The sequence below is a fragment of the Ursus maritimus genome, unplaced genomic scaffold (genome assembly GCF_017311325.1).
Source record: "Ursus maritimus isolate PB19 unplaced genomic scaffold, ASM1731132v1 scaffold_19, whole genome shotgun sequence".
Lineage (NCBI taxonomy): Eukaryota > Metazoa > Chordata > Mammalia > Carnivora > Ursidae > Ursus > Ursus maritimus.
The window spans coordinates 57,792,268-57,805,375 of record NW_024424341.1 but is presented as its reverse complement, the minus strand read 5'-3'; the positions used below and the strand labels follow the sequence as shown (position 1 = coordinate 57,805,375).

Sequence of the window (13,108 nt, the reverse complement as noted above, 5' to 3'; positions counted from 1 at the left end):
GTGGAAGATCTAACCCCAGCATCTGATCAGCTTCCTGACCCCGACGAGACGCAGCCTCTTGCAAAGAGAAGCTGAATTGAGGGGCAGCAGTGACTGGGAGTTAAACTGCTCAGAGAGCCATGCAGACCAGGGTTTGGATCCCCTGCTCCCCAGACCACGCAGGGAGCCCGATGTGGGGCTGGATCCCAGTACCCTGGGATCATGACCTGAGCCAAAGGCAGACACTTAACAGCCTGAGCCACCCAGGCGTCCTTTAAAAGCACTTTCACATTTCATCCCCACACTAACCTTAGGAGTAGCTTCAAAATCACCCTGTTTCACAAATGAAGAAACAGGCCAGTGAGGCCCATGGCACTTGGGTGAGGTCGTGTGGCTGGAAGGGGTTGGGCCCAGGGCTTGAACCCAAAAGTCAGACTAGGGTGTGAGTTCTTAACCACACACACACCCTGCGTACCGCTGATTTTAAGACATACATGTGAACTTGTAGGGGCGCCTGGGTGGCTCAGTTGTTAAGCGTCTGCCTTCAGCTCAGGTCATGATCCCAGCGTTGTGGGATCGAGGCCCGCATCGGGCTCTCTGCTCAGTGGGAAGCCTGCTTCTCCCTCTCCCACTCCCCCTGCTTGTGTTCCCTCTCTCGCCTCTCTCTCTGTCAAATAAATAAATAAAATCTTAAAAAAAAAAAAGACATACATTTTAACTTCTAAGGTGAGCTGCACCTATGATCAAGGGCTGCGGGGGGCGGGGGGGAGGCATTCGCAACACCGAGCGCACACAGTAGGCGCTCCATAATTGCGACTGGGTGTAATCATAATGATACCATTCCTTTCATGGCCGGAGCGCTTATGTAATCACAGCTGACCCCCTATTCTGACCCCAGAACAGGGCAAGTCACTCGACACACGGGGCCTCGTTTCGCTCGTCCTCTTAAACCTGGTAGGCTCTCACCAGGTCCAGTTTACAGAAGGGGACACTGAGGCTCCGTGTGGCTGAGGCGCATGCGCGCTGGCGGAGTCTCCCCGGGCGCCCCTCCCGCTGGCGGGCGGTGCACTGTGGATGGTGCACCGTGCGGGTCCCCGCTGGCCGGCCCCTCGCCCCGCGCACCTGGCCAGGGCCGCCTGCAGCTCCTCCTCCTTGCGGCCCAGCTGGGCGCGCAGCTCCTCCCCGCGCTGCTGCTGCTCGGCCATCTGCTCCTGCAGCTCCGAGCTCTCCCCGTCCAGCCGCCGCTTCAGCTTCTCCAGCTCCTGGCGGCCCTTCTCCTCCTTCCGCAGGCGGTCTGGAGGCGGGAGCGGGGGCCATGAAGAAGGGCGCCAGACCCCACACCCAGCAGCTCCCCGATACCCGCGGCCCCACCCCGGCACTTGCCGGGGTGGGGGTGGGGGTAAAGCTGTGGCTCAGCATCTCCCTCTGTGCCCCCTCTTTCTGGCTTCCCCGACCCTGGGCCCCTGACCCCAGGGGCCATTTTCTCCTCCTCCCCCACGTGACACCCTGCTCCTGCTCAGGGGCTGTCTCTGCCCTGTCCTCTCCTGTCTGTCTCTACCGCCTTCTCCTGTGCTCTCTCTCGTCTGCTTCTGATTCTGAGTCAGTAGCAAGGGACAGACAACAATGTGTCTGAAACAGTCAGTGGGACAGAGACAGAGAGTGACCCATGACACGGACAAGACAGCAAGAGAATGGCATTTAGAGTGACAGAAACAACCTAAGGGCTGGGAGGACACCCAACCTGTCTTGAGCCGTCCTTCCTGCCCCCATTTAGCAGATACGAAAGCTGAGGCTCCCCAGCACAGGAGGTTCACCCAACGTCCCCCTCCCCCACCGTGCCGAGCATGCGTGGTGCGGCTGCCCACTGGGGGACGGCGCTCACCCTCCATGTCCGCAATCGTCGCCTCGTATTTGAGACGAAGCTTATTGAGGCTCTTGACCTTCTCCTCCTCCTCGGCCGCCTGTGACGAGAACTCGGACAGACGCTCCTCCAGCAGCTTCCGCTCCTGAGGGTGGTGGTGGGGGGGCGGTCAGAGCAGCCCCCCCTCAACGCTCATCTCTGGTGCTTTCTCATCTGCATTTCTGCTCCTCTCCACCTTTCCCTGAGCCTCCTGCTCCCAACCCCAACCTTCCTTCCCCCTTCTCTTGGGTCTGCAGGCCCGTCCCACCCTCACCGGTTCACACCTCGGAACTTCAGGGGAGACTCCCATTATTCGAAGAACCCCACCATTCACTAACACACCATCCCACTCGTGGGCGCTGAGGTTCATTGCAAATCATGTGCGCGTATAAACAACACTGCAGTGAACATCCTTGCCCATCCGCGGCGATCCCGTGGAGTTCTGGATCCATACCTCTCTAAGTATGGGTTTGTGGACCGGCAGCAGCAGCACCCAACGGGAGCTTTTTAGAAATGCTGCATCACCCCAGACCCGCTGAATCAGAAACTGCATTTTAACAAGCTCTCCTTAGGATTCCTGGGCACGTTAGCATTTGAGAAGCACTGGCCTGGGGCAGTACTTTTCAAACCGTGAGTGGTTCTGGAAACCAATATAGTGTGTTGGCACTACCCTTAAAAGAAAGAAATAGAACACCGTAGAACGGAATAGCCATTGTACCAAAAGGAATGTTCCAGAAAACCGTGCATCCTTGACCTCTCACCTAAGGCACCATTGCCTCAGGGAAGCCTTCCCCGACTATGCCCAGGACAGTTGAGGCACCTGTCCCCCTCCATAGTCTTCTGTTCTTTTCTGACAGTTTAAGTCACAATGTTTATTTTCTGTGGTGTCTCATCTAGCATCCCTTCCCCCCAGCCCCGTGTGAGGACATAAATGGTTTTCTAGTTAGATCAATGCCGTATCCCCTGTGCCTAACCCAGTCCTAGCTGTGACAGGTTAAAGATGGCCGCAGATTCTTTGCCCTGTCCCCACCCAGGGATGGAGCCTAATTCCTCACCCACTGAATCTGGGCTGAGCCTATGACTGCTTTAAGCTCAGTGGCCTGGAAACCACAGTGTGCAGGCCAAATCTGGCCCACCACTTATTTTTATAAATAAAGTTTTATTGGGACACAGTCACACGTGTTCGATTATGTCCCACCTGTGGCCGCTTTCATGCTACGTTGGCAGAACTGAGCGCCAGTGAGAGAAGCACAGAGGCCGGCAAAGCGGGAAATATTTGCTATCTGACCTTTTACAGACGATGCTTGCTGATCCCTGATCTACAGAACTGGGCATAAGTGATGCCGTGTCAGTTCCAGGCTTAATACCTTAGAGGGCCTGGAGCCTTCCACTTCCCTTCTCAGAGCCCTGAGCTGCCATGTAAGAAACCCAGGCTCTGCTGTGGGGACAGAAGCCACACGAAGGAGCACGGAGACCTCACACATCCGCACCCAGCCCCCACGTCATGGTGACTGCCGACAAGAGCCACGGCTGAGCCAACAGAGGGACTATGCGGCTGAGCCCCAGCCAAACCACAGAAGGATGGGATATCATGAGACGGTGGTTGTCTCCAGCCGTGTGGCTTTGGGGTGTCTTACGCTCTAGCAGTGATAGGTAATGACACACAGTAGTTGCTCAGTAAACACCCGCTCGGGTGAAGGTATGACAAAGGGGAAGTGAAGGTGTGAAGGGCAAGGGTCAAAGGGAGACACAGCAGAGACTAGGGAGCCGGAGACCCCTAGAGGTGGCACTAACTGGGGGAGAGACAGAGAGAGCGAGCCAGCCGCCCCCGCATGCACCACAGCCCCCTGCCCCCGGGAGCCTACAGGCCATCGACCTTGCTCAGCTTGGCATTCTGGTCTTCTAGGAGTAGCAGGTCTTCCTCAAATTTCTTCAGCTTTGCCTCCGTGGTCACCTTCTCCAGCTGCAGCTTCTGCCTCGCCCCCTCCTCAGCCTCGAGATGGCTCTCTAGCTCCTGGAGGGAGGAGGGCAGGAGGGATGAGGACCCAGGGGCCGGGGGCTGGGGTGCGATGGGAAAGACGGGGTGGAGGGGATGGTCCCAAATCCCGAGCGCTTGTGGCTCGGACAGGTCCACACTCTGGGCGAGGCTGGGAAGGAGCAAATCTTTACTGGTCTCCCTGTTTCATTCATTACCCATGAGCCTTCCCTGAGGGCCCCGTGGGTGCCAGGCACTGTTCTGGGCACGGAAAATAGATACCTATTTTTGTCCTTATGGGAATGACATTCTTGTGTGTGCAGGAAGATTAGAAACAATAAATATAATAAATAAATAAATAAATAAATAAATAAATAAATAAATAAAGACAGGTACTGTCCACTGTGGCAACACGTGGTGTGGGACTGGAAATTAAGATTCGATATCGGGTGACAGTGTGGACGGACGTCAAGGGTGTTGTGCTGGGGGAGCTAAGTCAAAGCCAAATAGTGTATGATCTCACTTACGTGTGGAATCTAAAAAAACAAAACCAAAACATACAAAACACGGAGCTCATAGATATAGAGAAGAGATGAGTGGTTGCCGCGGGGCGAGGGAGGGTCAGTGAAGTGGGTGAAGGGGGTCAAAAGGTACATACTTCTAGTTACAAAATAAATAAGTCCTGGGGATGTCATGTGCAACCCGACTGTAGTCCATAACACTGTATTGTATATTTGAGAGCTGCTGAGAGAGTAGATCTTAAAAGTTCTCATCACTAGACTTTTTTTGTTGTTACTATGTAAGATGATGGATATTAACTAGATTTACTGTGGAGATCACTTCGTGATATATATAAATATTGAATCACTATGCTGTATACCTGAACTAGTGTTATATGTCAAAAATGCCTCAATTTTTTTTTTTTTTTTAAGTAGGCTCCTCGGCATGGAGCCCAACACAGGGCCCGAACTCACGACCCTGAGATAAATACATGAGCTGAGATCAAGAGTCAGATGCCCAGGGGCGCCTGGGTGGCACAGCGGTTAAACGTCTGCCTTCGGCTCAGGGCATGATCCCGGCGTTATGGGATCGAGCCCCACATCAGGCTCCTCCGCTATGAGCCTGCTTCTTCCTCTCCCACTCCCCCTGCTTGTGTTCCCTCTCTCACTGGCTGTCTCTCTCTCTGTCGAATAAATAAATAAAATCTTTAAAAAAAAAAAAAAGAGTCAGATGCCCAACCAACTGAGCCACCCAGGTGCCCCAATAATACCTCAACTGAAAAAAAAAATATATCTATATATCTATATCAGTACGAGGTGCTGCCTTGTTACCTGCTATTGGGAGGACCTATGATGGCCTACCCACACGTCCTCGTCCTACCCGCTCTGCTCCCACGGATAAGGTCCACTGGACACATAACACTACACATCACGGGGACCAGGCACAGGGCCAGCTTCTGCCTACATAGTGGAGTTCAGTTGCCTGCCAGCCCTAGAGTTATTCAAACAAACCGATCACATCTCCCGGTAGAAACCAGGGGTCACCCCATCCTTTTGTTACTACAAAACCTGCCTCCCACAGCTGTGGCCTGTTCATTTTATTTCTGAATGCAACCCCTGTGTGGCTCTCTGTGGCATGGTGTTAGGCCATCTCCATAACTATAGGGCAGGATCCTCCCCCACCTACAGGACGAAGAGGAGGTGATTAAAACCCTTACTGAGGTCCTGAAATGTGGTATGACTGAGAAACTGAATTTTCAAATTTATTTAATACTATTTATTTTAAATTTAAGACCAGATGTTCACTTAATCACTGGAAATTTTTTAAGTACGTCTGGCATAACTTGGGTACCTCAATCTACTTTTTTCAAGTGAAGAGGTCGTAACACATAAATGCAGGTGAATACTGCCAATGAAAATTTAGCATCTGAATGAAGATGTACCCTAAGTGTAAAGCACATAGTGGATTTTGAAGGGGAACCATGGGAGGGTGGAGTGCCTGGGAATGCAGCAGCCTAGAGGCAAATGGAGCCAGGAGATGTAGAGAGAAACAGCACAAAGGATATCACCTCAGCACCTGGATCCAGCCATGCCTGAAGCTTATACATTCTGCAGTCTCCTATTATTTGAACCAAAGAAGTATTCTTTTGGCTTAAGCCACTTTGATTGAGTTTTCTGCAAATTCAGGGCCCAATGAGATGTGGTTTAGAGAAGCAAAGGTTGTCAGGATAGATAGAAGGGCATGGGGCGAGGTGGCCCATGGGCACACAGAGGCCAGACCTGTATATGCTGCTGCAGCCTCTTCTTGTCACTTTGCAGCTGGCGGCTGCACTCCTCCTCCTCGCCCACGCGGGCCTCCAGCTCCGCCACCACCAGCTCCAGTTCCTGCTTGCGAGCTGCCAGTCGCCCCCGCGTCTCCTCGGCCTCGGCACACAGCTCTGCCTCTGCTCGGAGCTGCTCTGCCAGGCGGGTCCGCTCCTCTTCCAGCTGGGGACAGGGTGGAAGGTCAGCACTCAGCAGGCAGTGCTCTCAGGGCAGTCTCAGTGGAGCACTCGGTCCCTCCTGCCTCCTGATTTGATTTGCCCTTTGAGGCCTGGAGGCTTTCCTGCAGGTCCCCATCTCGGGATGACCTCAACACCCCCCGCCACCAAGTCACCAAGTCAGACCTCTGGGTGCAGCCCTCTTCCCCATCCCCCTAACCTCCCAAAGCTTGAGCCTTATCCTCTCCCAGTGGACTCTCTCTCCAGCCTTCTCCCCAGCCTCCCCACCTCCAATCTCTCCCTCTCCAGTCCACCCTCCAAATACCCCCCAGAGGCCTTTCTACCATCTCACATTTCATTTAACACTCCTACGCCTAGAGATTTAACCAAAGGAAATAACTCACTAAAAGCAAAGAGGAAAATGCTCAAAAAAGGCTTTTGCTTTAGCATTACTTATAAGACACCAGAAAAACTGGACAATGGGAAGTTCACCACCTGCCTCCCCTCGCCCTGCCACAAGGCTGGCCCCTACCCTGTCCTCTCGGAGCCCAGCCCCCTGAGCATCTTGGCTCTGCAGGAACCAGCCCCTCGCCCAACACCCTGACTGCACCCCAGGGCCCTGCCTCCTGCACGTCACAGCCCACCAATACCAAACGGTCTCAGCCTCTATGGGGCGGGGGGGCCCACAACTACCCTTGAGGCTCGGCCGGGAGCCCTGCCCCCACGCCCTGGCTCCGCCCTCAGCCCCGCCCCCGCAGCGGCCCCGCCCCTTACCTGTGCCAGGCGTCCCTGGAGCTCGCCCACCTCGCGGGCGCTCTGCTGCTGCAGCTCCTGCACTTTCTGCAGCTCCTGCGCCCGCGCCTGCAGCACCTCATCCTGCCGCGTCACCTGCAGCAGCGGCTTCACCTGGGGGGCAGGTAAAGGTGGGAATGGCTGGCTCCGCTTGTCCCAGGAGCTGAGGAACCACTCATACTCTGAGCAGGGCTCCATCCAATAGCGGCTCCGGGGCCCTGTGGCCTCCGGTGGGGACGTTAGTGTCCTGACTATCGAACGGGGATGGGAACAGCCCCCCTGCTCCATGGGGTTTTCGCAGTGGGTGAACAAGCTGACACTAGTAAAGAGCCTAGAACAGTCCGGGGCAAAGGCAAGCGGCGCTAAACGTGCTCCTTCTTCGCTCAGCTAACCCCGGGTGATGAGAGACGCCAGCGCCAACCCTCTGTAGCGCAATGTCTCTCAAAGTTCCCGAGTCCCGGTCCGGGGTGAGAGATGCACTTTACTCGGTGGGGTTCAGATGGGCGGGACAGGTGCCTCACACACACACACAATCAACTGAAAGGACAGGCTCCCCCTTGCTGAGTGGGATCCTCTCTGATCATTGCTGCCCCACTGCTTTCTATTTGATTCTTCTCGACTCTATGGTTTTCTCTTCTGCCCTAACCCGTGGCATTTATCACGGCCACAATTTTCTATTTATCTGTGAGACTCATCCACTGATGCCTGTCGACCCCCACCCCCCCTGTCGATCCAAGACCCAGGGGCAGGCCAGCTTTCTCCTGAAGGGCCAGCTGGGAAACGTCTGAGGCTTTGCAGGCCACCCTGTCTCTGTTTTAATGACCCCACCCTGCTGCTGGAACACAGCGACAGCCACAGACAATGCCTTAACCGATGGGCATTCACGGCACAGGCGTCTGCGCCAGGCCTCCCCTTGCCGACCCCCGCTCTAGACTGTGGGCTCCATGGGGCAGAACTTTGCTTTTATTCACCATTTTATCACGATCCCCCCAAAAGTTATTGGCACATAGTAGGTGCTCAGTTAACACTGGCTGAGGGCACGTAGGCAGACCGCTCCCACACCATATTCAGAATTACACTGAATGGCTGTGTTTTTTGCCTCCAAATTTCGATCTTCTTTCCTCCTCTCCAATTTCCCATTGGGGGAACACGCTGCCCCCACGCTCACAGGGGGCCCGATGACCCGGCTCTGCCCCTCTGCTCCGGGTGGGCGTGTGACACCAGCCTGGCTCATCTGATGTGTCCTGACGAGTTCTGGGGTGGTCACATGACCCCAGCTGACCAAGGGCAAGGCAAACCTGGGACTCTGGCTAGAGCTTTGGAATAGGAGAAGACCATGCTAGCCTAGCTGGTGGGGGGACAAGTCTCAATGGGCTTGTGGCCCCCAGGTGGAAAAGCCTACAGGTGATCACCATGGAGGAAAGCCAGATGGGAGGCACAGAAGGTCAGATAATTGACATCACTGTTTGGGCCCTTGTGCAATAAAAGGCTGACTCAGCAGGACTGCATTGTCCAAACCCTGCACCTTTCATAGGAAGGCCTGGTCCTTGCTGGCTCCTGGAAGATAATCTGCAAGCTCTTGGAATATTCTGACTGAAAAGAGTGACTTTGTTACCTGGGGTTCTTGTCCCCCATGGTATCAACTTCACCTCTGGAGGGGCTGGAGACTGAGTAAGATCAAATGCATGGGGGGTCAGCCATGCCTATGAGACTGACCCCCCCAATAACAAGCTTGGCCACTGAGACCCGGGGGAGCTTCCCTGGTTGGCAACAGCCCGTATGTGTTGTCATACATTGTTTCTGGAAGAATTAAGCACCGTCCACATGACTCCATGTTGAGAGGACAACTGGAAGCCTGTGCCTGGTCTCTCCCGAGCTCTGTTCAGTGCACCTTTTGCCTTTGCTCACTTTATCTCTATCCTTTCATTGGTCCTATTCTATGGTAATAAACCATAACGTTGAGTATAACAGCTTCAGTAAGTTCTGTGAGTCCTCCTAGTGAATCACTGAATCTGAGGGGGTCTTTGGAACCCCTGACTCAGTCCTGGATCCAGCTGTTCCTGAAGCTGTCCTGAATCTTTTATCCATGTTGGCTTGAGTCAGATTTTTTTTGTCACTTGCTACATCAAAGAATCCTCGCTAACAAAGGTTAGGCTGATTGGTCCCATTTTACAGATGCAGAAAGCTGAGGCCCGAACAAAGAAAGCCACTTGCCCAAGCCGACTTGGCCCCAAGGTGCTGTCTCCTTGCTGCTCAGGCCACTTCCCCAGGCGCCCTCACCTTGATGAAGAGCCGCCACCACTGCCAGTGTCTCAGCTTGAGGTAAGCGGCACAGTTCCTCTGCATCACCCTCAGGGCACTCTGCTGCTGCTGCCGCTTTTGGAAGGCTCTGGGTGGGGAGACGGGCAAGTGGGGGAGTGAAGGCTCCACCCCCTAGGCCTGTGCCCTTAGCAAGAGAGCACAGCTCCCTTCACTTAGTCAACCATTGTTAAGTGCCTACTGTGTGCAAGCACTTTCTATTATTGGTGGATTCTGTTGCCTAGAGTCTGTCAGTCCTTCGGCCCTTGACTCTCTCGGCTCTGTCGCCTGCTCTCTGTCCACACAATCCTAGTTCAGGCCTCCTCTTCCCCCACATGGACCCTCACCCCCACCTCCCAGCCTCTAATCTCTTCCCTCCAATCCACCCCCAACCTGCCTCCTGAGTGGGTCTTTCTACACCCAGAGCTTACCCTCCCCTCCCCTGCTCACAGCTCTCCCATGGCTCCCCGGCACCCCCGAACAAGGTCCCCGCCCTTCAGCCTGGTGTTTGGGACAGTCCTTTATTCTCTGATCCTCCCCCTGGGCCATTTCAAGGGGGAAGGTGACTCTCCTGCAAACTTTTCGCATTCCTGACACACGCCAGGCTCTCGTATCCCTGGGTCTTTGAACCAGCTGTCGCTCCCTGCCTGCAACACCTGTCCCACCCTCCTTCGTCTCTCTGGTCATCGAGCGTGACCTGGAGGCGTCCTGGTCTGCTGTAGGGTCTCCACACTGCACTTGAACGACCAGCAAAGCACGTCCCACTCCAGACTGTGATGCTTTGTGCCCCTATATGTCTCCCCCTCCAGAGCGGAGTCCCTCTAGCACTGGCTGGTAGGGTGACCACCATGCCCTGTTTGCCCAGGACTTTCTTTGTTTTAGCCCTGAAAATCATGTATCCTGGGGAACCTTCAGTCCCAGGCAAGGCAGAATGGTCGGTCAGCCTATGGCCAAGCCTAGCTCTTCTCTGTGTCCCCTGCACCGCTCAGCACTGGACCTGGCCTGTGGGGGCCCTCGGGGACAGTAGAAGCAACAAGCGGGGCACCCGGTGGCTCTATCCCTTTGTTTCCCAGCCCTTCTACCATCTCAGAGGTCCCGATCCCTGGAGCCATCTAGTCAACCCTTCCCTGCCCCAGCCTTGGCCAACAGGACCCAGGAGACAGCACGGTGCCCTACCTGCGAGCGAGGTACCCCCGGGCAGCTGCCTGGAAGGACACGATGATGTCTGTGACCTTCAGGTCCCGCTCCTCTTCCAGCTGGGCCAGGACCCCTGCCCGGAAGAAGATCTTGCTCTGTCCCACACGGTAGAGGTTGGGGTCCAGTTCTAGGGCCTGGATCTGTGAGGGGTGGAGGAGGGGTGATGAAGAGGAGGGGTGAGGAGAGGGAGATCCCAGCTCCCCTCTCCCACTGCCTGGGACCCTGCACGGGCACACTTACGCACCCGCCGCCCAGCTCTACCCCTCACTCACCATCTTCTCGCAGGCCTGTTTCCCATCCATAAAGCCCTTGGGGATGGCATTGGGCGTCAGGATCTCGTATCTGCCCAGGGAGGGGAGGGGTGGGTGGGGAGTTAGAGCACACTGTCACTGAGCTCCTCCCATGGCCCAGCGTGGGGCTCTGAGTGACAACGATGATGATGATGAGAGGAACAGTATGAAGAGCGAACATTCGAGTATTTACAGAGCACCACACACTGGGCTAAGAGCGTAATGCCACCAATGACAGCACTGACCCCAAGACCTGCCACTCCTTGGACACTCCCCACGTGCTGATTGCGAGCATTCTGTCTCCCCACCAGCATCACCGAGATGCAGAACACAGGTGGGTCCCGGAGTGGAAATGTGAGAACGTCTGGCACAGACAGCTGATGTCTCTAAAGACTTACGGTTGGGCTCCGAGCTAAGTGCCGTGCGGCAGCTTCTTCCCAACATCCAAGCGCAGCAGAGAATAATACGGGATGCAGTTCACACACACATATGGTGTGTCCTCAGAGCCCTTCCCCTGCTGTGCCCTTCCCTGGATCTCGACATTTCATAAAATATCATGCGTGTTATATATGCAATATATGTATACATATATACATCATATACATAATACGTGTTCTATGTTAATAAGACATTTTTTGTGACTGGTGACTGAGAAATGTGTGTGTGTGTGTGTGTGTGTGCGTGCGTATCAGGGTTGCTCAGTCACCAGGGGTGGGTTGTTAAAATGCAGATCCTAATTCAGGAAGTCTGGGGTGGTGCCTGAAAATGTGCATGATCTCACGAGCTGCCCAGCGATGTTCACGCTGCTGGTCCCGGCGACCACACTTTGAGCAGCGGACTCAGAGCTGCACTGTCCAACAGAGAAGCTACCGGCCACATATAACCACTGAGCCCTTGAGATGGGGCCCGGCCAACGGAGGAACTGGATTATATATTTATTTATTTATTATCATTATTGTATTTAAAGATTTTATTTATTTATTTGACAGACAGAGACAGCCAGCGAGAGAGGGAACGCAAGCAGGGGGAGTGGGAGAGGAAGAAGCAGGCTCCCGGCGGAGAAGCCCGATGTGGGGCTTGATCCCAGAACGCCAGGATCACTCCCTGAGCCGAAGGCAGACGCTTAACGACTGAGCCACCCAGGCGCCCCATATATATTTATTTATTATTAAGATTATTTATTTTTGAGAGAGAGAGAACACAAGCATGGGGGAAGGGTAGAGGGAGAGGGAGAACCAGACTCCCCGCTGAGCAGGGAGCCCAACTCAGGGCTCGACCCTTGGGACTTCAGGATCATGACCTGAGCCGAAGGCACACGGTTAAGTGACTGAGCCACCCAGGCGCCCCAGGATTTTTAAATAACTTCTTTCTTTTTTCTTTTTTAGAGAGAGAGAAAGCATGCATGTGCATAAGGGGGGGTTGGGGGTGGGGGGACCGTCAGAGGGAGAGGAAGAGAGAGAATGTCAAGCTGGCTCCACACTCAGCACTGAGTCAGATTATTGCCTGATCTCACAACCTTGAGATCATGACCTGAGCCAAAACCAAGAGTCGGAGGCTTAACGGACTGAGCCACCCAGGGGCCCCTGTTACTTGCTTCTTAAACTCTGGTATTTTCTGTTCTGTCCCTTTCTACTGCATTTGTAAAGAAATGCAGCTCGCCACACACGGTTTGCCACATAAGGCAATCTTTCTCCCGGGGAGCGGGGAGTGCCCTGAGCTGGGCCCTGCTCCCCATTTCACAGAGGAGAAAGCTGCAACAGGAACCAAAGGCACTTGCCCCGACTCCCCAAACTCAGAAGTAGCAGCGGGGGTATTTGGATGCAGATGCGGGGGCTTCCAAACCCAAGTCCCGCCCCGCCCCGGCCCGCCCCATCGCACTCACCGCTGCCGGAACTCCTGGAAGAGGATGCGGTTGGGGAAGCCCTGGCGACAGATGCGGATGCCCTCCAGGACGCCATTGCAGCGCAACTGGTCCAGCACCAGTCGAGGCTCCAGCTTGCCGGCCTGCGGAGAGCGGGGACGGACGCGCGGGGTCGGCGGCGGCCACACGGGGGCGCCACTCACCGGCCGGCAGCCGCCTGGGGAAACCAGGACCGGCCCTTGGGCAGATCAGAAATCGAGGGCGATTTCACACGGGTCAACCTCTAATTTACTGAGCACCTACTGCAGGCCAGATAGAAATCCCTGCCCTGGGGGAG

At 54.9% G+C, this 13,108-nt stretch overlaps 1 protein-coding gene across 1 annotated transcript in view; it reads right to left on the bottom strand.

Annotated features, from left to right (window-relative positions):
• The window catches only part of MYH14 (myosin heavy chain 14), an 84,751-nt gene that overhangs the window by 27,134 nt on the left and 44,509 nt on the right, over positions 1-13,108 (bottom strand). Inside the window, exons 16-24 of the mRNA XM_040634342.1 lie at positions 12,793-12,914; positions 10,893-10,962; positions 10,600-10,760; positions 9,406-9,514; positions 7,108-7,239; positions 6,134-6,340; positions 3,756-3,893; positions 1,862-1,985; positions 1,102-1,273 (exon numbers count right to left, since the gene is read on the bottom strand). Coding sequence (XP_040490276.1) covers positions 1,102-1,273; positions 1,862-1,985; positions 3,756-3,893; positions 6,134-6,340; positions 7,108-7,239; positions 9,406-9,514; positions 10,600-10,760; positions 10,893-10,962; positions 12,793-12,914 — 1,235 coding nt within the window. The remainder of the gene's footprint in view (positions 1-1,101; positions 1,274-1,861; positions 1,986-3,755; positions 3,894-6,133; positions 6,341-7,107; positions 7,240-9,405; positions 9,515-10,599; positions 10,761-10,892; positions 10,963-12,792; positions 12,915-13,108) is intronic.